General features: G+C 38.0%; 1 protein-coding gene across 7 annotated transcripts in view; it reads right to left on the bottom strand.

Annotated features, from left to right (window-relative positions):
* LOC139177595 (uncharacterized) overlaps positions 1-26932 on the bottom strand; it is a 199119-nt gene that overhangs the window by 163946 nt on the left and 8241 nt on the right. For 6 of the 7 annotated variants that reach the window (XM_070773702.1, XM_070773703.1, XM_070773705.1 and 3 more), the window contains exons 2-9: positions 25723-25866; positions 24702-24773; positions 20266-20409; positions 15855-15926; positions 11517-11660; positions 10528-10599; positions 4163-4306; positions 3694-3765 (exon numbers count right to left, since the gene is read on the bottom strand). In XM_070773702.1, coding sequence (XP_070629803.1) covers positions 3694-3765; positions 4163-4306; positions 10528-10599; positions 11517-11660; positions 15855-15926; positions 20266-20409; positions 24702-24773; positions 25723-25819 — 817 coding nt within the window. In that variant the 5' untranslated portion in view covers positions 25820-25866. The remainder of the gene's footprint in view (positions 1-3693; positions 3766-4162; positions 4307-10527; positions 10600-11516; positions 11661-15854; positions 15927-20265; positions 20410-24701; positions 24774-25722; positions 25867-26932) is intronic. The other variant, XM_070773707.1, reaches the window with a different exon arrangement.

Raw genomic sequence — 26932 nt, 5'->3', positions numbered from 1 at the left:
CCCAAATATTATCTGTGTGTGTGCTCAGTCGTTGATTCACATTTGCCTCTTTTACAACCCTATGGACTATAGCCAGCCAGGCTCCTCTGTCCATTGGATTTTCTTAGCAAGAGTACCAGGATTGGTTGTCATTTCCTCCTTCATAGCAAATGTTGTCTATTTATTCTCAATAATGTAGACCTTTTAGAACTTTAATTTGCATTTTTTCTTCATACTTGTCTCCTGTCCCCAAAGAAACTATAAATTCCTTACTGGCATGAACAGACCTAATTTGTTTTTATCTGGCACATACAAGGTCCTTACTAAATGTTTGTTGTATAAATAAATGAGCAAATTAAAAATAAATCACAAGAAATACCTATTTCTTCCTCATTAAAGACTACAATTCTTAGCTATTATGAGCCACCATTTTATTAGAGCAGCAACTCATTGACTTTTTGTACATACATGCACACTAAGTTGCTTCAGTCATGTCCAACTCTGTGTGACCCTATGGACTGTAGCCTGCCAGGCTCCTCTGTCCATGGGATTCTCTAGGCAAGAATACTGGAGCAGGTTGCCATGGCCTCCTACAGGGGATCTTCCCAAGCCAGGGATCAAACCCGTGTTTCTTACATCTCCTGCATTGGCAGGCAGGTTCTTTACCACTAGAGCCACCTGGGAAGCTCTTTACATACATACATACATATATATATATATATATATATATATATAGACACTAGTTCACCATGACTAAGTGGGCTTTATCCCAGGGATGCAAGGATTCTTCAATATCCGCAAATCAATCAATGTAATATACCACATTAACAAATTAAAAAATAAAAGCCATATGATTATCTCAATAGATGCAGAGAAAGCCTTTGACAAAATTCAACATCCATTTATGATAAAAACTCTCCAGAAAGGAGGAATATAAGGAACATACCTCAACATAATAAGAGCTATATATGACAAACCCACAGCAAACATTATCCTCAATGGTGAAAAATTGAAAACATTTCCCCTAAAGTCAGGAACAAGACAAGGGTGCCCACTTTCACCACTACTATTCAACATAGTTTTGGAAGTTTTGGCCACAGCAATCAGAGCAGAAAAAGAAAAGGAATCCAAATTGGAAAAGAAGAAGTAAAACTCTCACTGTTTGTAGATGACATGATCCTCTACATAGAAAACCCTAAAGACTCCACCAGAAAATTACTAGAGGTAATCAATGAATATAGTAAAGTTGCAGGATATAAAATCAACACACAGAAATCACTTGCATTCCTATACACTAATAATGAGAAAATAGAAAGATAAATTAAGGAAACAATCCCATTCACCATTGCAACAAAAAGAATAAAATACTTAGGAATATGTCTACCTAAAGAAACTAAAGACCTATATATAGAAAACTATAAAACACTGGTGAAAGAAATCAAAAGAGGACACTAATAGATGGAGAAATATACCATGTTCATAGATCAAAAGAATCAATATAGTGAAAATGAGTATACTACCCAAAGCAATCTATAGATTCAATGCAATCCCTATCAAGCTACCAACGGTATTCTTCACAGAGCTAGAACAAATAATTTCACAATTTGGATGGAAATACAAAAAACCTGCAGTAGCCAAAGCAATCTTGAGAAAGAAGAATGGAACTGTAGGAATCAACCTGCCTGACTTCAGGCTCTACTACAAAGCCACAGTTATCAAGACAGTATGATACTGGCACAAAGACAGAAACATAGATCAATGGAACAAAATAGAAAGCCCAGAGATAAATCCATGCACATATGGACATCTTTTCTTTGACAAAGGAGGCAAGAATATACAATGGATTAAAGACAATCTCTTTAACAAGTGGTGCTGGGAAAACTGGTCAACCACTTGTAAAAGAATGAAACTAGAACACTTTCTAACACCATACACAAAAATAAACTCAAAATGGATTAAACATCTCAACGTAAGACCAGAAACTATAAAACTCCTAGAGGAGAACATAGGCAAAACACTCTCCGACATAAATCACAGCAGTACCCTCTATGACCCACCTCCCAGAATACTGGAAATAAAAGCAAAAATAAACAAATGGGACCTAATTAAAATTAAAAGCTTCTGCACAACAAAGGAAACTAAAAGCAAGGTGAAAAGACAGCCTTCAGAATGGGAGAAAATAATAGCAAATGAAGGAACTGACAAACAACTAATATCAAAAATATACAAGCAACTCCTACAGCTCAATTCCAGGAAAATAAACGACCCAATCAAAAAATGGGCCAAAGAACTAAATAGACATTTCTCCAAAGAAGACATACAGATGGCTAACAAACACATGAAAAGATGCTCAACATCACTCATTATCAGAGAAATTCAAATCAAAATCACAATGAGGTACCATTTCACCCCAGGCAGAATGGCTGCGACCCAAAAGTCTACAAGCAATAAATGCTGGAGAGGGTGTGGAGAAAAGGGAACCCTCTTACACTGTTGGTAGAAATGAAAACTAGTACAGCCACTATGGAGAACAGTGTGGAGATTCCTTAAAAAATTGGAAATAAAACTGCCTTATGATCCAGCAATCCCACTGCTGGGCATACACACCGAGGAAACCAGAAGGGAAAGAGACACGTGTACCCCAATGTTCATCGCAGCACTGTTTATAATAGCCAGGACATGGAAGCAACCTAGATGTCCATCAGCAGATGAATGGATAAGAAAGCTGTGGTACATATACACAATGGAGTATTACTCAGCCATTAAAAAGAATACATTTGAATCACTTCTAATGAGGTGGATGAAACTGGAGCCTATTATACAGAGTGAAGTAAACCAGAAAGAAAAACACCAATACAGTATACTAACACATATATATGGAATTTAGGAAGATGGTAATGATAATCCTGTATGCGAGACAGCAAAAAAGTCCAGTCTTTTGGACTCTGTGGGAGAGGGAGAGGGTGGGATGATTTGGGAGAATGGCATTGAAACATGTATAATATTATATAAGAAACAAATCGCCAGTCCAGGTTCGATGCATGATACAGGATGCTTGGGGCTGGTGCACTGGGATGACCCAGAGGGATGGTACAGGGAGGGAGGTGAGAGGCGGGTTCAGGATGGGGAACACGTGTACACCTGAGGTGGATTCATGTTGATGTATGGCAAAACCAATACAATATTTTAAAGTAATTAGCCTCCAATTAAAATAAATAAATTTATATTTTAAAAAAATAGGCCCTTAGTGCAAGACAACTGCAGTCAAGATTCTAGTGCTCAGACTAGACAGCAGAGGTAACTGTGCTGTGCTCAGACTCTTAGTTGTGTCTGACTCTTTGTGACTGTTTTGGACTATAGTCCACTAGGCTCCTCTGTCCATGAGATTTTTCAGGCAAGAGTACTGGAATGGGTTGCTATCTTCCCAACCCAGGGATCGAACCTGTATCTCTGGCAACTCCTGCATTGCAGGCAGCTTCTTTACCACTGAACCATCAGGGAAGCCCTCAGGCAGCAGAAGTAACTAGTTCTTTCTAAAACTCATGGTGTTTTTCAGTTGTGCTACACATATGACATGTGTGGAACAATGACACTGGAATATTCTGCCAGTTTTAAAGCAGCTGAGGACCATCTCAAAAGCCTATCTGGGGTTCTCCCAAGAGATCCATGATACACACATTATCTACCTCAATTCAAATGAAAATTCTTACTCACTTTCAGGTGGAGATGAAAATCCTGAATTGACCAAATTGCCCATAAACTCTTCTAAATTCACCATCCCATCATCTGAAAGAAACATACATGTCAGGGAACATGGGAAAGATAAATGACCAGAGATAAGAGGTAGGCAACTATAGTACAACCGCTATACTGAAAAATAATTTATGGATTTGACCTTGAAATATAGTTAAATACATACCTATATTCAATCATATTGAATATATATTAAATCAGAAAGACAGATTAATGCATAGCATTCAGGCACACACACACACACACTCATCCTCTATAGATCCTTCCTTGGTATGATCTGTTGAAAATAATTAGAAACTAACTGGGTGGTAGGTATAAAAGCCTTGGATAATCCATGAAGCAGATAAACCCTTTAACAACTCTTGAAAAATTCAAACAGATGCACGTCAGCTAAGATAAAAGATCCTAGAAACATATTACATAAACTTACCCATGATAGTCACATTCTTCAGTGCGCTTTGAATCACATCTTGGGGTAATGGAACCCCTATATTTTTCATCATGGAACCTAGGTCATCAGGATTGGCCATATTTTTCCTAATGGAGGCCAGAGCTTTCATGGGACCTTCTAGTTCTATATTTAAAAAAATACAATGTTTGATGTTTTTAAAAACACTCAAATATCACTAGTAGGTACTGACTAATGATTACTACTCTACCAGCTGCTGCTGCTGCTACTACTACTACTGCTATTGCTATTATCTTCATTACTATTGCCACTTATCAGCACTTACAAATCTCAGCTTGCTAGACATAATGCTCAGTCCTTTATATATGCCATCACATTTAATCCCAAAAAACCTTTGGAAAATTTGTACTAGTATTTTCCTTATTTAACAGATAAATATACCTAGCATTAGAGAAGGTATTCAGGCTAAAGCATTTGTTTTGAGTGGCTAAGCTGGGTCCACCTTTTTTTGACCCCACGGACAGCAGTACGACAGCCTCCTCTGTCCTCCACTATCTCCCCAAGTTTGCTCAAATTCATGTCCATTGAATTGGTAAAGCTTTCTAACCATCACATCCTCTGCCTCCCGCCTCTCCTCTTGCCTTCAGTCTCTCCCAGCATCAGGGTCTTTTCAAATGAGGTGGGTCTTCATATCAGGTGGCCAAAATATTGGAGCTTCAGCTTCAGCATCAGTCCTTCCAATGAATATTCAGGGTTGATTTCCTTAGGATTGACTGGTTTGAGCTCCTTGCAGTCCAAAGTACTCTCAAGAGTCTTCTCCAGCACCACAATTCGAAAGCATCACCATCACTTCTTCAGCACTCGGCCTTCTTTAAGGTCTAACTCTCACATCCATACATGATTACTGGAAAAACCAGAGCTTTGACTATACAGAGCTTTGTCAGCAAAGTGGTCTCTCTGCTTTTTAATATGCTGTCTAGTTTTGTAATTCCTCTATTTCTTTGCATTGATCACCGAGGAAGGCTTTGCCAACATCCATTGGATCATAAAAAAGGCAAGAGAGTTCCAGAAAAACATCTACATCTGCTTTATTGACTATGCCAAAGCCTTGGACTGTGTGGGTCACAGAAAACTGTGGAAAATACTTCAAGATATGGGAATACCAAGCCACCTTACCTGCCTTCTGAGAAATCTGTATGCAAGTCAAGAAGTGACAGAACCAGACATAGAGCAACGGACTGGTTCCAAATAGAGAAAGGAGTATGTCAAGGCTGTATATTGTCACCCTGCTTATGAAACTTATATGCAGAGTACATCATGAGAAATGCTGGGCTGGATGAAGCACAAGCTGGAATCAAGATTTCTGGGAGAAATATCAATATGCACCCTTATGGCAGAAAGCAAAGAAGAACTAAAGAGCCTCTTGATGAAAGTGAAAGAGGAGAGTGAAAAGGCTCGCTCAAAACTCAACAGTCAAAAAACTAAAATCTTGGCATCTGGTCTCATAACTTCATGGCAAATAGATGGGGAAACAATGGAAACAGTGACAGACTTTATTTTGGGGGCTCCAAAATTACTGCAGATGGTGACTGCAGCCATGAAATTAAAAGACATTTGCTCCTTGGAAGAAAAGCTGTGACCAACCTGGACAGTATACTACAAAGCAGAGACATTACTTTGCCAACAAAGGTCTGTCTAGTCAAGGCTATGGTTTTTCCAGTGGTCATGTATGGACATGAGAGTTGAACTATAAAGAAAGCTGAGTGCCAAAGAATTGATGCTTTTGAACTGTGGTGTTGGAAAAGACTCGTTAGAGTCCCTTGGACTGCATGGAGATCCAACCAGTCCATCCTAAAGGAAATCAGCTGAAACACCAATACTTTGGTCACCTGATAACAAAGAATTGATTCATTTGAAAAGACCCTGATGCTGGGAAAGATTGAAGGCAGGAGGAGAAGGAGATGACAGAGGATGAGATGGTTGGATAGCATCATCAACTCAATGGACATGAGCTTGAGTAAACTCCGGGAATTGGTGATGGACAGGGAGCCTGGTGTGCTGCAGTCCATGGGGACACAGAGTCGGACACGACTAAGCAACTGAACTGAACTTAACTGAGGTTGTCATAGCTTTTCTTCCAAGGAGCAAGCATCTTTTAATTTCATGGCTGCGGTCACCATCTTCAGGGATTTTGGAGCCCAAGAAAATAAAATCTGTCACTGTTTCTACTTTTTCCCTTCTATTTGCCATGAAGTGATGGGACTGGATGCCACGATCTTAGTTTTTCAAATGTTGAGTTCTAAGCCAGCTTTTTCACTCTCTCCTTTCACCCTCATCAAGAGGCTCTTTAGTTCCTCTTCACTTTCTGCCATTAGAGTGGTATCATGTGCATATCTGAGGTTGTTGATAGTTCTCCTGGCAATCTTGATTCCAGCTTGTGATTCATCCAGTCCAGCATTTCGCATGATGTACTCTGCATATAAGTTAAATAAGCAGAGTGACAATATACAGCCTTGATGTACTCCTTTCCCAGTTTGAACCAGTTCATTTTTCTATGTTCGGTTCTAACTGTTGCTTCTTTACCTGCATACAGGTTTCTCAAGAGACAGGTAAGGTGGTCTGGTATTCCCATCTCTTTAGGAATTTCCCACAGTTCATTGTGATCCACACAGTCAAAGGTTTTAGCATAGTCAATGAAGCAGAGTTTGATGTTTTTCTGGAACTCCTTTATTTTCTCCATGATCTAACAAATGTTGGAAATTTGCTCTCTGGTTCCTCTGCCTCTTCAAAACCCAGCTTGTACATTAGTAGTGCTCAATTCACATATTGATAAAGCCTAACTTGAAGGATTTTAAGCATAACTTTGCAAGCATGTGAAATGAACACAATTGTATGAGTCTGGACATTTTCTGGAATTGGTCTTCTTTGAGATTGAAATGAAAATTTACCTTTTCCAGACCTGTGGCCACTACTGAGTTTTCCAAATTTGCTGACATATTGAGTGAAGCACCTTAACAGCATCATCTTAGGATTTTAAATAGCTTAGCTGGAATTCCATTATCTCCACTAGCTTTGTTTGTAGTAATGCTTCCTAAGGCCCATTTGACTCCACACTGCAAGTTGTCTGGCTCTAGGTGAGTGACCACACCATATGTTTATCCAGGTTATTAAGACCTTTCTTGTATAGTTCTTCTGTGTATTCTTGCTACCTCTTCTTAACCTGTTCTGCTTCTGTTAGATCCTTACTGTTTCTGTTGTTTGTGGTCCCTATCCTTGCATGAAATGTTCCCTTAATATCTTCAATTTTCTTGAAGAGATCTCTAGTCTTTCTGATTATATTATTTTCCTCTATTTATTTGCATTGTTCATTTAGGAAGGTCTTATCTCTCCTTGCTCTTCTCTGGAACTCTGCATTCATTTGGGCTTATTTTTCCCTTTTTTCTCAGCTATTTGTAAAGGCTTTTCAGACAACCACTTTGCCTTCTTGCATTTCTTTTTCTTTGGGATGGTTTTGATCACTGCCTCCTGTACAATGTTACAATCTTCCATCCATAGTTCTTCAGGTACTCTGTCTACCAACTCTAATCCCTTGAATCTATTTGTCACTTCCACTGTATAATTATAAGGGATTTGATCTAGGTCATACCTGAATGGGCAGTGGTTTTCCCTCCTTTATTCAATTTAAGCTTGAATTTTGCAATAAGGAGCTCATGACTTGAGCCACAGTCACCTCCCAGTCTGGTTTTTGCTGACTATACAGAGCTTCTCCATCTTTGGCTGCAAAGAACATAATCAATCTGATTTCAGTATTGACTATCAAGTGATGCCCATGTGTAGAGCAGTCTCTCGTGTTGGTGAAAGAGGGTGTTTGCCATGACCAGTGTGTTCTCTTGACAAAACTCTGTTAGCCTTTGTCCTGCTTCATTTTGTACTCCAAGGCCAAACTTGCCTGTTACTCCAGATATCTCTTGACTTCCTATGTTTGCATTCCAGTCCCCTATGATGAAAAGGACATCTTTTTTGGTGTTAGTTCTAGAAGGTCTTGTAGATCTTCATAGAACCAGTCAATTTCAGCTTCTTTGGCATGAGAGGTTGGGGCACAGACTTGGATTACTGTGATGTTCAATGGTTTGCCTTGGAAATGAACTGAGATCATTCTTTCATTTTTGAGGCTGCATGCACCCAAGTATTGGATTTTGGACTCTTCTGTTGACTATGAGGGCTACTCCATTTCTTCTATGGGATTCTTGCCCACAGCAGTAGATGTACTGGTCATCTGAAATAAATTCACCCATTCCAGTCCATTTTAGTTCATTGATTCCTTAGATGTTGATGTACATTCTTGCCATCTCCTGCTTGACCACGTCCAATTTACCTTGATTCATGGACCTAACGTTACAAATTCCTATGCAATACTATTCTTTACAGCATCGGACTTTACTTTCACCACCAGATATATCCACAACTGAGTTCCGTTTCGGCTTTGGCCCAGGTGCTTTATTCTTTCTGAGCTATTAGTAATTGCCTTCTACTTTTCCCCAGTAGCATACTGGACACCTTCTGACCTGAGGGACTCTCTTCTAGTGTCATATCTTTTTGCTTTTTCATACTGTTCATGAGGTTCTCCAGTCAAAAATATTGGAGTGGGTTGCCATTTCTTTCTTCAGTGGGCCACTGTTTTGTCAGAACTCTTCACTATGATCCATCTGTCTTGGGTGGCCCGGCATATTATGGTTCATAACTTCACTGAGTTATGCAAGTCACTCCGCCACAACAAGGCTGTGATGCGTGAAGCGTGTCTAAGCATACATTGTTATTAAAAGTGAAGCCAAGTCTGAAGTGCAGGGTATCTGATTTCTCAGGCAGAATGTTTAGCTAGCATGCTAAGCCAAGACTCTTGCAAATGTTTAAATTTGAGACTTAAGGATGATCACACACACATAAAACTCAGAACATATACTTATTTACATCATAAATAATGATATAATTCCACTAAAGCTAGGTACTGAAAGTCGCTCAGTCATGTCCAATTCTTTGTGACCCCATAGACTGTAGCCCGTCAGGCTCCTCTGTCCATGGGAATTTTCAGGCAAGAATACTGGAGTGGGTAGCCATTTCCTCCTCTAGGGGATCTTCCCAACCCAGGGATGGAACCCAGGTCTCCTGCATTGTGGGCAGATTCATTACTATTTGAGCCACCAGAGAAACCCAAAAAAAAGCTATGGTAAATAATCATAAAAGTAATCCTCTTGTTAAAAATTGCAAAACTGGTCATAACTTAATGTGACTGGCCTCAGTTTTTTTCATTCATGTGTTGGCATGTATATGCCAACACATACACCAAAAATATCCTCCCAACAATGGAAAGATTGGCACTGCTATATCAATACCAAAAAATGTTAATATTTATTTTTGAAAGTATTATGTATAAATTATTCATTCAAGTAAGAAAAAAAATGTTAATGTTGTATTATGATAAATACTGTCACAAACATTAACCCTATAAGAGAATTTCTTATAAACCATATATGTGGGAAAGTTTTAAAGATCCCATTCAGAAAAACAAAGATTAAGGACAAAACCTTTTGTCAATTGAAAAAAACATACCATTTTGATCATATCCTAAACACTTAGGTTCTGGAAAACAACTTCATTTTGTAGGTATTTAAATTAAGTCTTTTGAATTTAGTTCAGTTTCAACCTTAGAAAGCATCTAAGGGAAATTAAACCATTTCAATTAACCTCAAAAAAGTGGGTTGCTGCAAGGAGACTCAAGGAATCCAAAATAGTTGTGAATTTACTAATTGAGGGTTATTTAGCCTAAATTTCAAGGAGATGCAGAAGTTCCCACAGACACCTCTATCAGCTGGAGATGGCAGTTAACTGAATACATTAAAACCAGATTACACCCAATATCTCATGTCTTAGGAAGTGGAGTAATGCAAAAAATACCATGGAGGAAGCCTATATGTTTCAACAAGTCCCTATATGTTTCAATAGTTAATATTCCCATGATAAAATCTCAATTAAATAAGTATTTAATAGTATAGAAAAAGGAATATTGACCTTCTTCCCAGAATTTCAGTAAAATGGCCAAGACATTGCCAACTGATGGCAGCCATCTTGGATCACAAACTCAACTACTAGGATGAATCATCCAGATAGATTTTGTATATTTACCCCTTTCGAGTGATGAAAAAATATACTATAACTCCAGGAAATATAAGTCAAGAAAAGGTTAGGACTAGAATCCCCTACTGGTTCTTCATTCAAAGTACATTTGTTATACATATGACATGCTTTGCAGCATTATAAAACTGCATAAAGGCATATAATCAAAACTAAACAGTTCCACTCAAAATTATTGTTAAAAAGTTCTCACTCACTTGAACCTTTTGTAAAATATGGAGTTTGTGACAACCTAATCAGGAAATCTTTTAAGTCCACTTTTCCTTCATCTGAAAATGAAACATAAAGGAATGAATGGTCTTTGGTCCAGAGATACAAAAGTATGAAGTAAGAAGATATGCATGCCTACTAAATCTTCAAAACCAAAGTTAGTCCTATATTTTTCTGACACTGATTCTAATAAACATATCTTAGACTAATTATAAAAAGGAACATGATTATGATGACTCTTGTGATCTTTTTTTCTATAGAGCCAATGAACATTTTATGGATTTTACACATACATTAACCAATTGAGATCACTGTTTTCACATTTCCTCTCTGATACTATATAGATTCCTGTAATTTTTCAGCATTACAAATCCAGTGATAACTACCTATGTCTTCACAGAATATGTTTATCCACTAAATGATAAGTATCATAAACCAAATGAGCTATAATGTTTAAAGAAAACTACATATACTTATGAGCAAAGATATATTAATACAGGAACTACACAATATTTGGCTTTCTATCAGTAATATACTTGGAACTTAAGAAGAAAAAGAACACTACAAGGCTGTACATGTAAGCTAAACATTCCACTGGCAGAACTCCAAAGCAGCAATATAGCCTGTTTAGGACTGTAAGGAAACCATACTGGTAGAATGTATCATCATACTAAAGTTTAGGGCTTTGTTTCATGGGCACAAGACAACTTCACAGTTCCTAACCAATAAGCCATGATTCCAATCTCAGGAGGCAAAAAAAGGGGGGAGGGGAGGTGAAGAAGAGAGGAAGATTATACTTTTCTAGGATAACTCAATATGAAGATAATCCAGAACAAAATCTTACCCAAGCCTAGAGGCAAATTTTAATGTTGTTGAACTCATATTTGATTCCTTACCACTCAGCTCTGTGGATTTATGAGTGAAAATAGACACAAGTTTTATATATAATAAATGTCTTAGAAAAGAAAATACTTACTATCAACAGAAACTGATGAAAGCATCTGTTGTAATTCTTCCTCTGGAAAATAAACCCCCAGGCCACTCAGTATAGGTTGTATATCATCAATATCAACTTTTTCATTGGTGACTTTGTCTAATGCATTTGCAAGTTTATTAACCTCTATAAAAAGAAAATATTTTCAGTTTAAATACAAACTCTAATAATTAACTTTAACCATATTTCAAGAAATTAGTTTAAATACCTAGCATTTTTTCTTAAAGATAATATAGCATTCATTTTAAATACTCTCTTGAGGCAATTCTCATTTCAAACACATAAAATAGAAGATCAATTACAAGGCAAACTCATCATAAGAATTAAGCTCTGTATGTCCATTTCTGCTTCCCATTCTTTCCACATCCTTGCCTTATATGCCATGTTCTCTTTGCTGCTTCCCAGTTACTGCCACCTCAGTCTGCCTATTTCCTATTTTTTATTAAAACTTATACTGACTCTCTTTTACTTAGGGTAGAGAACATAGGTATGGTATATATGGTAATTCAGTTCAGTTCAGTCACTCAGTCATGTCTGACTCTTTGAGATCCCATGAACCACAGCACGCCAGGTCTCCCTGCCCATCACCAACTCCCAGAGTTTACCCAAATTCATGTCCACTGAGTCAGTGATGCCTTCCAACCATCTCATCCTCTGTCGTCCCCTTATCCTCCTGCCCTCAATCTTTCCCAGCATCAGGGTCTTTTCCAATGAGTCAGCTCTTCACATCAGGTGGCCAAAGTATTGGAATTTCAGCTTCAACATCAGTCCTTCCAATGAACACCCAGGACTGATCTCCTTTAGGATGGACTGGTTGGATCTCCTTGCAGTCCAAGGGACTCTCAAGAGTCTTTTCCAACACCACAGTTCAAAAGCACCAATTCTTCGGTGCTCAGCTTTCTTTATAGTCCAACTCTCACATCCATACATGACTAGTGGAAAAGTGACAAGGTGGACCTTTGTTGGCAAAGTAATGTCTCTGCTTTTGAATATGCTGTCTAGGTTGGTCATAACTTTCCTTCCAAGGAATAAGCGTCTTTTAATTTCAGGGCTGCAGTCACCATCTGCAGCGATTTTGGAGCCCCAAAAAATAAAGTCAGCCATTGTTTCCACTGTTTCCCCATCTATTTGCCATGAAGTGATGGGACCAGATGCCATGATCTTAATATGGTGATAGCTAATTAATATGCTAATAGAATTGGTTTATTTTTGAGGGGGTTTATATAGTCAACATGGCAGAGTAGGATGACTCTGAGATTACCTCCTCCCACAGACACACCAAAATTAGAACTATTACTTCCCTGGTGGCTCAGACGGTAAAGCGTCTGTCTACAATGTGGGAAACCTGGGTTCAATCCCTGGGTCAGGAAGATTCCCTTGAGAAGGAAATGGCAACCCACTCCAGTACTCTTGCCTGGAAAATCCCATGGACAGAGGAGCTTGGTGCAGGCTACTGTCCATGGGGTCGCAAAGAGTCGGGCACGACTGAGCGACTTCACTTTCACTTTCACTATAGAGCAACCATCTATGAAAATGATCTGAAGACTAGCAGAAAAGATTTGCCACAACTAAAGATATGAAAAAGGAACCAGGACTTCCCTGGTGGTCCAATGGCTAAAACTCTATGCTCCCAATGCAGGGGGTGTGGGTTCTATCTCTGATTAGGGAACTAGATCCTACATGCCCCAACTAAGAGTTTGCCTGTTGCAACTAGAAAAAAAGACCCAGCAAGCTGAACTAAGTCCTAGCACAGTCAATTAAATAACCAAATGTTTTTTTAAGCAGCTTATGAGTAGTCAAAATAATTTTTTTTTAAATAAGAAGGAACAACAGAGGATAATCACAATTGCAAAGGTTCTCCCTACTTCCTTCTTCAGGTCCAAGAATTTTTCAGTCATAGTTTCATCAAACATATCTTCCATCCCTTTCTCCCTCTTCTTCTAGAACCCCTAAAATATGAATATTAGTACACTTGATGTTGTCCTAAAGGACCCTTAAACTGTCGAATTTTTGTTTTCTTTTTGCTGTTCTGAATTGGTGGTTTCCATTATTTTATCTTCCAGGTCATTTTTGCATTCTCTATCACCTAGTCTGCTGTCAATTCCTTCTAGTATGTTTTTCATTTCTAGTATTATATTCTTCAGCCCTGGCTAGTTCTTTAATTTCCAATTCCCTGTTAAAATTCCCACTGTGTTCTTTATTCTTTTCCCAGTTCAGATAGCATTCTTAATACAAATGCTTGAATACTTTATCTGATAAATTTTTTGTCTGTTGTTTTGTTTTGGAGTGGGGGGGCTTCCCAAGTGGTGCTGGTGGTAAAGAATCTGACAATGCAGGAGATATAAGAGATGAGGGTTCGATCTCTGAGTTGGAAAATCCCCTGGAGGAGGAAATGGCACCCCACTCCAATATTCTTGCCTGGGAAATCCCATGGAGAGAGGAACCTGGCAGGCTACAGTACATGTGGTCACAAAGAGTGGGACATGACTAAGCATCTGAGCACCCAGCACCTTGTTTTTTGAGGTGAGGGGTTCTTATTCTTTTGTTTGAAACAAATTTTTCTGTCTTCTCATTTTGCTTAACATTCTCTGTCTTTATGAATTTAGGTGAAACAGTTACCTATTTCAGGTTTGAAGGGGTGTCCTTGTATGAAAGTGCCCCTATGCAGTTCACATGTGGCTTTGGTGGAAGAGTTACAAAATGTGAGCAAGGGTCATATCTTCCCCAAACATGTGCTAGCAGCTATCACCTTGGTGTGAGGTGCCACTGGGAATGGAGGGGCTAGAGCCAGAGCCAGGTGTGAACCAGAGCTTCTCATATGCTCAGTCAGAGCTCCAGACCCCTCCCAATCTGCTGCCTCTGTGAATACCAATAATAGCTGCCCTCACCCCATTCAGATGCTGTGCTGGCTCCTTCTATCACAAGTGTATACTCTCCTCAGCAATGGCAACCCTCTCCCTAGAGCAGAACTGCACCAGAGTCAGAGGGGCCAGAGAAGGTGCTCAGCATGGGCCAGGGTTTGCACTGGAGTGGTCACAGGAAACTAGCCAGAGTCCCAGGCAGTTTCAATCTGCTTCCTTTGCCTTGTTCCGAGGAATAAGCAAACATGTGTATGCTTTTCACAAGCAGAGTCTAAGTTTCTTACAGCCCTTCACCACTTTGCCAACAAAGGTCCGTATAGTCAAAGTTATGGTTTTTCCAGTAGTCATGTATGGATGTGAGAACTGCACCATAAGGAAGGCTGAACGCGGAAGAATGATACTTTCACAATAGTGGTGCTGGAGAAGACTCTTCAGAGTCCCTTGGACTGCAAGGAGATCAAACCAGTGAATCTTAAAGGAAATCAACCCTGAATATTCATTGGAAGGACTGATGCTGAAACTCCAATACCTTGGCCACCTGTTGCGAAGAGCTGATTCATTGAAAAAGACCTTCATGCTGAGAAAGCCTGAGGGCAAGACAAGAAAGGCGCGGCAGAAGATGAGATGGTTAGACAGCATCACTGACTCAATGGACATGAGTTTGAGCAAACTCTGGGAGATAGTGAAGGACAGGGAAGCCTGGCATGCTGCAGTTCATAGGGTCACAAAGAGTCAGAAATGATTTAGCAACTGAACAACAAACAGCCTGTTAGTCACGCTGGTTTTCAAACCAGCTGAGGGGACTCATCTTCCTAATGTCAGATCACAGGGCTGGGGTGCCCAATATGTGGTTTGAAATGCTCACTCCACAGCAAGTATCTCTGAGCCTTTATAATCCCTTTCCGCCGCGTGTCCCTTGCTAGGGGCACAGGTCCTGACCTGATCACTTCATTTCCCTTCCTACCCAACTTCATGGGGATCTTTCTACAGTCTCGGTTGTATAAGAGTCTTGCTGCCAGTCTCCAGTTTCCTTTAAGTGAGATTTACTCCCTATGCAGATGTATTTTTGATATGTTTGTGGGAGATGAGCTCAGCATCCTCCTACTCCACCATCTTGATCTCCTCTGGATCTTTATATATTTTTTAATGTATTATCTGTTGAACATGTTACCTAACCAAAAAACTAATTAACTAAAGAATTTTTAAGGTCACATATTTTTGGCATCCTTGTTAGAAGGCATACTATTTGCTTCAATTATAAGCTTATAAGTAATGTTAAAAGTTAAACTAGTGAACATTTGAACTTCATCTGAACTCCTAAAATACTAAATGTATACCACTCATTTAATTTTGTAGTGTGTTACTTATGATTTTATGTAAGTGGCTCATCACTTTTCAACAATTATGGTAAGTATTATCTATGTCTGAAATGTGTATAAAACTCCCTAATTATTCTCACCCTTAAAATCTTGAAAACGCTTACTGCTCTTCAATGCTAATAGGGCAGACTTCAGGGAAACATGCCCCTTTTCTGTAAAGACAAAAACAGTACAAAGATAAATTGATCAATTCAAGAAACATAAAGGACTTTCACAATGAGTTACACTGGTTACCTTAAAGTAGCTTATGAGTTTCTACCTCTGTAAACTTTTGTCCAAAACTGTATCCATTCTGTCCTTAACCAGATCTCATTCATGTCAAAACCAGATCATAAGTCCTTTTCAAGAAAGCCTTCCCTTGAGCCTATATTGCCCTCCAGCTACAGCTCCTTTCTTTCCTTTCCTTGACAACCTAATTCCTGAAAAGAAATGTTTTTATTCATATTTTATCATATCCTCATTCACACCTCAAACTGCTGCTATCTGGCTTTCTCTTCTCCTGAAACTGCTTTTACCAAGTTCACCAGTTGATTATTTACTGCCAAAGTGATGAACACATTTAATTCTTTTGTTTCATATAACACTTTCCTCCTTGAAACTTTTTTCTCTTTGTTTTGTGGTTACAGCTTTCTCATGGGCTCCCTCCTACTATTCTGCTTACTTCTTCTTAATGTCCTTTATAAACCACTCTTTCTTCACTATTACTTAAATGTTAGCATGTCCCAGTCCTCTATCCTTGGTTCTCTTTTTATTATACTCTATAAACTTTTTCTGAATTTAACTACAAGCAACATGTTGATGACTCTCAAACTTCTATTTCTAGCCTAGACTATCTACTGCATATCTTCAATTCTATGTCCACGAGCATCTCAGACACAATTTTATCTTCATTTTTGCACTAAAACCTGATCTTCGTCCTACATTCCCTATCTTATTAGAAAGTATCATCATGAAATAAGTCTCCCAAGCCAGAAATCTGTTATTCATCCTAACTCCTCTCTTTCTGTCTTCCGTAACTTAAACAACAATGATGTTTTGCCTCCTAGATATCATATTTGTTCCCTTCTTTCCATCCCTTGAGCCAATGCCTTAGTTCAACACTCATGATTTCTAACCAGGATAACTATGAGTTTTAAAATATCTCCCTACTTTCAAACTTACTCTCCTTTAGTCCTTTTTTAATTCCTTTTTTTTGAGATATAATTGACATACAGCACTATATAAGTTTAAGATGTACAGCATAATGGTTTGATTTGCATATATTGTGAAATGATTACCATAAGTTTAGTGAACATCCATCATCTCATATAGATACAAAATTAAAGAAAAAATGTTTTTCCTTGTGATGAGGAATCTTAGGATTTACTGTCTTAACAACTTTCATATATAACACACAGCAGTGTTAATTGTATCTATCATGCTGTACATTACATCCTTAGTACTTATTTATCTTATAACCAGAAGTTTGTACCTTTTGACCACTTTCATCCAATTCCCCCTCCCCCAAACCCCCTCTGGTAAACACAAATCTGATCTCTTTTTCTATAAATTTGTGGGGTTTTAGATGTATAACTGACATACAACACTGTGTTAGTTCCTACAACATGATACCTACAACATGATTCAGTATTTCTTTACATTACAAAATGGTCACCATGGTAAGTATGGCTATCATCCATCATCATACAAAGATATTACATTATTACTGTTTCACCTCTTAATCTTCCTCACCTGTTTCTCTCATCCCCCTACTCCATTCCCCTTTGGCAACTATCTGTTTACTCTCTGTATCTGTGACTCTGTTTAGGTTTTGTTACATTTGTTCCTTTGTTTTATTAGATTTTGCATATAAAATAAATCATACGGTATTTGTCCTCCTCTGACTTATTTCACTTAGTATAACACCGTCTTGGTCCATCTGTGTTGTCACAATCTTTAGTCCTTTCTCAACACCACTATCAAAATGTGTGTTACAAAGTGCAAAATTAATCATGTCACTTTTCAATGCTGAATTTTCAATGACTCCCTTGTGGCTCAGCTGGTAAAAAATCCAACTGCAATGTGGGACACCTGGGTTCAATCCCTGGGTTGGGAAGATCCCCTGGAGAAGGAAAAGGCTATCCATCCAGTATTCTGGCCTGGGTAATTCCACGGACTGTACAGTCCATGGGGTTGCAAAGACTCGGACACGACTGAGCAACTTTCACTAGAGCCTTCAGGGTAAAGTTCTAACTCTTCTGCTCAGAAAAAAAAACAAAAGTAAAACCCTTCTTTATCTGCTCTTGACCTTACTCCCAACAACTATGCACCACCAAGTCAATGGTCAAACTTTGATTTCATGATTTCAACAAGAACTGTAAAGTTCGTTGAAAAACAGACATACACACATGTGTGCCTTGGATCTGATGCATATATCTCTGAAGCAAGAGATCTAGAATGAAATCAAAGAATCTGGGTTTAACAAATTTCCTAAGTAATACTGATATAAATCAGTCAAAGATCCACTGCTGTAAGTTCTACTGGGCTTCTTAGAGTTCCTTTGATTTCTCAGCATTTCCTTCTAACTCCTTCCAGTCCCCTTCCCTGAACTCCCAGTTCTTGACTACTTCCTACTCATGTTTAAAAACTCAACTCCAATGTCATCTCCTCTGGGAAGAATTTTCTGACTACCCTATTGCGTGTGTACATATTGTGTGTGCTTTCCATAAGACTCAGTCAATGTTTACCTATATGGTATTTAACTGGTACAGTATCATAGTATTCAATTGGTGTTCTCGTTGTCATCTCAATATACTGTAAGCTTTTTTAATCTTTATGTATAGTATCCAGCAAGCAATAGGTGCTCAATAAACTTTCAATGAATAAATGAAATAGCTTTCCTCTGAACTCACACAACACAGTACCACCTGTATGAGAAAAATTCAGTCTTTCTTTACATGTTTCTCCTTTACTTTCACACTACCACCACACTCACAATACTTTTAACACCAGTCTGATGACAGAAGAGTTCCCACACCAAGCAATTCTGTACAACACCAGCTGGAAGGCCTATAATTTAACTCAATTCTGACACTATCTACCAGAAATAACATCCCATAGGTTAAGAGTTCAGTCCCACGAGACACCCCACCCCCACTTCAGATGCCAATTGTAAGTGGGAGGACTTCAGGCTACCCACAACTTCTATCCAACTTGGCTATAAACTGGGTGTTCTTATGACCTCCTCCCACTTGGGCTCAGTTATTTGCTAAAGCACTTCACAAAACTCAGGGCAACAGTTAGCTCTGTGTGCCAGTTTATTAAAAGATATGATAAAGTATACAGATGAACAGCCAGATGAAGAGATATATGAGGTGATATCTGGGAGGATCTCAAGTAAGCCTTCCTCAAAAAAGCATAATCAATTATACACTCAGTTTCCAGTCCCTCTTCCATCTTGGGAGCAGGAGTGGGATGGACTGAAAATTCTAAGCTTCTAATCTTGGCTTGGTCTTTAGGTTAACCAGCCCCCATTCAGCCCACACCCAGGAGCCCCACCAGAGCTGCCTCATTAGAACAAAAGATGCTCCTAGTGCTCTTATCACTTAGGAATTTATAAGAGTTTTAGGAGCTCTGTGCCAGAAATGAGGGCAGAGATTAAATTTATATTTCTTATTATAAATCACAATATCACATCAATTTCCCTGGCAATTATTCAAATTCTGCCACATTAACATTATACATTCACTGAACTTTTATATTCTGTATTGTAATATACTCTTTTGTTATTTATATCTTGCCTTACTAGCTAGACCAAAAGATTCCTAAATATAAATATTTTATATTTGTTTGATTACATATTACATGACACCTTACATATAATAGGCACTCAAGATCAAGTCTGCCACACTTAGTCATTCAGGACACGCACTGTATAATGCCAAGGAATTCTGTTTACACAGATGACAATGTGCCCCAGAAGCTGTGCCATGCATTAGCCCCAGTTATACTGACTGATGAAGCAAGTCAAAAACTCATTGAATAATATAAAAAAGAAAATATTTTTAGAAATTGATTTTAAGTTAATTTAAAAACATAAAAATTTTCAAAAATTGAAAATTATATATAATTTTCTCTGAAAGCTCTTAGGATTCACATCAATCAACCTTATGCCATAAATATCTCATGCAGAGGGGGTAAAGTCCTCTTCTAATATTTTCCTGGCCAAAAGCAGTTTCACATCAGCACAACCTTCTCAATTACTTTACCTTTCCTGATTTCTATAGTGCTGTAGGTACTAAAATCACACAAACAAATAAATATACCCTGATGGAGTCAACACAGAATATTTGATGGGGCTATATAGGCTTTAAAAAACCTTACTAATTTTATTCAAAGACTTTTTTATCAAGATAAATTCATGACCTCAGTAGAGTTGCTCTGTTAGACTGTTTTTTTTTTTTTTAATTATATACTTTATCCAGAAAACCAACTTATACTTGTTATATATACCATCAACATCAAGGGTTTTCTCTAACATCTGATGTTCTTCAGGCTTTACAGAAACACTGAGTTCATCTAAAGCAGCTTTTAAGTCTTTAGCTTGAATTCTGTTCCAGTTCATTGAGCTGACAGTATGGAGTGCAGTGTGTATATCTGAAAGCAAATGGGGATTCTGTAAGTCACTTAATATCGTTTGGAAACTTCTGAACAATAATGTACCTAAAATTCTAGACTATTGTCCAAACATGTATCTCAATTAACTTTATCTCTGTGATTCCAAAATTAATAAGACAAAAACAATCTTTTGTTTCAAGAATTTCCCTGAGAAACCAGTTATTTTTGATTCAATACAAAAAAAGTTGACTGAGTTTTTCTTATTTAGCTGAATAAAATAAACAATTTTTAAAAATCTAAATATAGCCATTATTGCATCTTGTAAGGAAATGTTCAATTTTTTTTTTTTTTTTGGTCAGTGAGAGAGATTTCAGAGCTTATCTCTAAGAAACTATTCAAATTTCAGAATATAAAGCTATTATTCCTGAATTTTCTTCTATTTAAAAATATTTCCTGCCTTTTTTTTTGCTTAGTCCTCATAACTTTTACTCTTTTAAAAGTACTCCAAAACTGTGAGAGTACTGTTTTTAGAAATATATTTTGCCTAAAAGCAGAAATGGCCTTTACTTTTTAACCTAAAAGATATCTATATACAAGGGTCAAATGCCACAAATGTAGATGAAATACAGACTGAAAAGTTTCAAGATTATAGGAAATAGATAAAAGGGTTTTTCTCTGAGGAAAATAAAAATGCTAGAGGTTCTTTCAAGCTGAAGCACTCTGCATTCCTCTGCTGCTAAGTCACTTCAGTCATGTCTGACTCTGTGCGACCCCATAGACGGCAGCCCACCAGGCACCCCCGTCCCTGGGATTCTCCAAGCAAGAACACTGGAGTGGCTTGCCACTGCCTTCTCCAAGGCATGAAAGTGAAAGTGAAGTCGCCCAGTCGTGTCCGACTCTTAGCGACCCCATGGACTGCAGCCTACCAGGCTCCTCCATCCATGGGATTTTCCAGGCAGGAGTACTGGAGTGGGGTGCCATTGCCTTCTCTGGGTCTTAGCTAAACCTCTAGGAGTTTTCTCCTCTAAACAGGATCCTCAGGATTAGACCCATGTCCCTAACTGCTTTATCACCAAGTTATACAAATCATCATACACTCAAAGTCACTATTTGGACCAGAATCCCTAGTTTCCTAAGAGACTATAGAAAAAAATTTTTCAAGGAGGCAAAATACAAATACATAAAAAAGTTACAGGATTAATTTATTAGATAAGAAAAATTTCCAACAAATCGTAATTCATGAGCTCCTTAATTTCTCCAATAAATTCCAGTAGGCTTTTTTGTAGAAATTTACAAACTGGTTCTAAAATTCATATGGTGATATGAAAAGACCTACAGTTGCCAAAACAACTTTTGAAAAGTTGGAGAACTGATACAACCTAATGGAGTTCAATGTTTATTAGAAAGTTATAGTAATTAGGCAATGTTGTTATTAGTGTAAAGATAGAAAAAAGACCAATAAAACAGAACAGAGAATCTGGGAATATATATATATGTGTGTATGAAATTAAAAGACGCTTACTCCTTGGAAGGAAAGTTATGACCAACCTAGATAGCATATTCAAAAGCAGAGACATTACTTTGCCAACAAAGGTTCGTCTAGTCAAGGCTATGGTTTTTCCTGTGGTCATGTATGGATGTGAGAGTTGGACTGTGAAGAAGGCTGAGAGCCAAAGAATTGACGCTTTTGAACTGTGGTGTTGGAGAAGACTCTTGAGAGTCCCTTGGAGTGCAAGGAGATCCAACCAGTCCATTCTGAAGGAAATCAGCCCTGGGATTTCTTTGGAAGGAATGATGCTAAAGCTGAAACTCCAGTACTTTGGCCACCTCATGCGAAGAGTTGACTCATTGGAAAAGACTCTGATGCTGGGAGGGATTGGGGGCAGGAGGAGAAGGGGACGACAGAGGATGAGATGGCTGGATGGCATCACTGACTTGATGGACGTGAGTCTGAGTGAACTCCGGGAGTTGGTGATGGACAGGGAGGCCTGGCATGCTGCGATTCATGGGGTTGAAAAGAGTCGGACATGACTGAGCGACTGATCTGATCTGATATATATATACACATATATATACACACACACATGTTATATGTGTGGTGTGTGTGTGCGTGTTAGTTGCTCAGTTATATCTGATTCTTTGCAACCCCATGGACTGTAACTGCCAGGCTCCTCTGTCCATGGAATTCTCCAGGCAATAATACTGGAGTGGGTAAAGCATTCCCTTCTCCAGGGGATCTTCCCGACCTAGGGATCAAACTCAGACCTCCTGCATTGCAGGCAGATCCTTTGCCATCTGAGCCACCAGGGAAGCCATATATATATATATAAATATATACATATACATATACACACACACATTTATATACAGTTGACTTTTGAACAATGTGAGGTTTGAGGCACTGACCTCTGTACAGTCAAAAATCCACATATAACTTTATGGTTGGTCTCCCATATTCATAGTTCTACGTCCGCAAATTCAATCAACTTTGGATTGTATACTACTATAGTACACATTTATTCAAAATAATCCACATATAAGTGGACCCAACCCATTCAAATCTGTGTTGCTTGATGGTCAACTGTGTGTGTGTATATATATATGTGTGTGTGTGTGTATGTGTGTGTGTGTGATTTTCTATAAAAGTACAAAGACAAATCAGTGGAAAAAGTATAGTCTTTTCAACAATGGTACTGGAACAAATGGATAAATGGATATCCATATTCAAAAAATAAAAGATCTTTGATTCAAACTTTACTTCATATACAAAATTTAACTAAAAATAGATCATATGCCAAATACGCAAAATGAAAATCCATAAAATTTTAGACTAAAACATACCAAAACGCCTTTTTAACCTCTAGTAAGGCAAAGATTTCATATATATAAAACCAAAAGCACAATGCATAAAAGAAAAAAACTTGATTAGACTTCATCAAAATTAATGCTCTTCTAAAGACACTTAAGAAAATGAATATACAGAGATAGGCAAAAGACTCATTTGCTAGGTATACATCGTATACTTGACTTGTACCCAGAATATTCACAGACATTTTTTAAAAATCCAACTTAAAAAGTGGAGAAAAGCTCTGAACAGATACTTTACCAAAGAAGACACACAGCTAAAAAGTAAGCACAAGAGAAGACGCTCACCAGCATTAGTCATTAAGGAAATTCAAACTAAAACCACAATGGATACAGCTATACACTTATTAGAATGATTAAAATTTAAAAGACAGACTATATTCAGAATTGGCAAAAATCTGGAAGAAGTGGAAGTCTCTTACATTGCTGGTGGGAATGTAAAATGGTGTAAACACTTTGGAAATTGGCAGTTTCTTAAAAAGTTAAATACATACCTAGTATCCAATCAATAACTGGCAATTACCCAAGAGAATTAAAGCATATGTCTATGCTTTATACAAATAGAAACTTTATTTGTAACAGGCAAAAACTGGAAACAACCTAATGTGTTTCAGTAGGTAAGTAAATAAATCATGGTATATCTATAAAATGGAGTACAATTCAGTCATAAACAAGAATAAACTATTGATACATGGTACAACATGAATTAATCTCAAAATAATTATTCTTAGTGGAAGAATCCAGAAAAAAAAAAAAAAAAGAGTACAACCACTGGTCTTCCCTGATAGCTAAGTGGTAAAGAATATGCCTGCCAACACAGGAGACACTCTGGCCCAGAAAGATCCTACATGCTATGGAACAAGTAAGCCCATGAACCACAACTACTGAACCTGTGCTCTGGAGCCCAGGAACCGCAATTACTGAGCCACACGCTGCAACTACTAAAGTCCGTGTGCCCCAGAGCTCATACTCAGCAACAAGAGAAGCCACCACAATGAGAAGCCCTTGAAACACAGCAAAGAGTGGCCCCTACTTACGGCAACTAGAGAAGGGCTGCAAGCAGCAACAAAGACCCAGAGCAGCCAAAATAAATAAATAAATAATTTTTTTAAAAAAATGAGTACTCCATTTGTATAAAACTTTGGGTATGCTAACAAATCTCTACTGACAGAAAGTACATCAGTGCTTGCCTGGGGATGGGAAGAAGAAGGATCTGGAAAGGCAGGAGAGATTACAAAGTGACATGGGGAAATTTAGGGGTTAAATGTGCTCATTACTGATTGTGATGACAGTTTCATAAGCATATGTGTATGTCAAAACTTATCAAATTGTGCACTTTAATCATAAAAATATACAGTTCATTTGTATGCCATTTATAACCCACGACAGCACTTAAAAATAATAATAATGACAAAATACAATGCAAACTATGACACATATCTAAAAGGAAAGAGTTATTGACTCACCTTTAAATTCAGAAACTGGCTTACTTGTGTTAAAAGTTTCCAAAATTTGTTTGAGATTTACTTCACCAGTTTCTAAAAAGTAAAGTATAAGGGTTATGAAATGGCAAGTTGTAAATGCTAATAATTATTAAATAACCATAACAGAGAGGTGGGTGAGCAAATTTTATAATTTCTGAAAAGTAGTTGGATAAAAACCAATTAATTTAAAATAAGTCAGTTCAGTTGCTCAGTCGTGTCTGACTCTTTGCAACCCCATGAACCACAGCACGCCAGGCTTCCCTGTCCATCACCAACTCCTGGAGTCCACCCAAACCCATGTGCATCGAGTCGGTGATGCCATACAACCATCTCATCCTCTGTCGTCCCTTCTCCTCCAGCCCTCAGTCTTTCCCAGCATCAGGGTCTTTTCCAATGAGTCAGCTCTTTGCTTCCGGTGGCCAAAGTACTGGAGTTTCAGCTTCAACATCAGTCCTTCCAATGAACACCCAGGACTGATCTCCTTTAGGATGGACTGGTTGGATCTCCTTGCAGTCCAAGGGATTCTCAAGAGTTTCTCCAAAAACACAGTTCAAAAGCATCAATTCTTTGGTGCTCAGCTTTCTTTATAGTCCAACTCTCACATCCATACATGACTACTGGAAAAACCATAGCCTTGACTAGACGGACCTTTGTTGGCAAAGTAATGTCTCTGCTTTTTAATATGCTGTATACTTTTACCCATAATCTGTTCTCTCAAAGGAAGGGGGAAAATCTAATTATATTAACTTATTCAGCTTAAACAATTAAATATTGATATATACATTTTACAGATTTGATGCCAAATAAACAGATATATCTTTAAAATATTTCCAGAAAAAGTTAATTTTAATTAGTTTTCAATATGCCTATGTTCTCATTATATTTCTAAGAACTAGTTTGTTCTTAGAAATATACACATACACAACAGATATTCCATGTACGTGGTAAAACTAAGGTTTCATAAAGCTCAGAACAGTACAGACTGTTCTTTCAAAAAACTCACCATCAGTAGATGTTTCATTCAGAATCTCCTGGAATGCCTTGTTGCTTAATGGAACTCCAGCACTCAAGAGTTGGGAGCTCAGTTCCTTTATAGGCATCTTATCATTTCTGATCTTTTCAAGAGTTGTAATCTCTTTATATAAATCTGTAAACACATGAAGAACAGAGAACAGATAATGAAGTTTGCATAAAAAGTTAACATCCTAGCTTGCACATAGCTTAGGTGTATTACAGAAGGAATTCTGAGTTAAAAAGTTTTTAAAACATATCAATGGGCTTTGCTTTTAGAAGCCAATTAATCAATAAGCAAAATTTAACATCACTGTGCTGTGCTCAGTCACTCAGTTGTGTCCGACTCTATGACCCCATGGACTGTAGCCTGCCAGGCTCCTCTGTCCATGGGGATTCTCCAGGCAAGAATACTGGAGTGGGTTGCCATGCCCTCCTCCAGAGGATTATCCCAACCCACGGACTGAAGCCAGGTCTCCCACATTGCAGGTGGATTCTTTACCATCTGAGCCACCAGGAAAGCCCAAGAATACTAGAGTGGGTAAACTATCCCTTCTCCAGGGGATCTTCTTGACCCAGGAATCAAAGTGGGGTCTCCTGCATTGCAGTAAGATTCTTTACCAGCTGGGCTAACAGGAAAGCCCAGCATCACTAGTTGGGCAAAAGTTTGGTTTCTGCAAAATTTTTGTAAAAACCCACTATTATTCAATATATATAAATACATTGCTTTTATACATTCTTTTCCCTTATAGGTTATTATAAGATATTGAGTTTAGTTCCCTATACTATACAGTAGATCCTTGTTGGTGATCTATTTTATATATAGCAGTGGGCGTATTTTAATCTAAAACTCCTAATTTATCGCCCACCTCCTCTTCAGTAACCATGCTTGTTTTCTATGTCTGTGAATGTATTCAACTTCTGTAAATAAGTTTATTTTGTATTATTTTTTAGCTTCCAAATATAAGTGATATCATGTGATATTAGTCTTTCTCTTTCTGACTTACTTCACTTAGTATGATAATCTCAAGGTCCACCCATGTTGCTGCAAAATGGCATTATTTTTTCTTTTTTATGGCTGAGTAGTATTCCTGTGTGTGTGTGTGTGTGTGTGCGTGCGTGTGTGTATCACACGTTCTTTATCCATTCATCCATTGATGTGCATTTGAGTTGTTTTCATATCTTGGCTAATTTAAATAATG

This window comes from Bos indicus, chromosome 19 (genome assembly GCF_029378745.1).
Source record: "Bos indicus isolate NIAB-ARS_2022 breed Sahiwal x Tharparkar chromosome 19, NIAB-ARS_B.indTharparkar_mat_pri_1.0, whole genome shotgun sequence".
Lineage (NCBI taxonomy): Eukaryota > Metazoa > Chordata > Mammalia > Artiodactyla > Bovidae > Bos > Bos indicus.
This window is presented reverse-complemented; position numbering and strand designations above follow the sequence as displayed.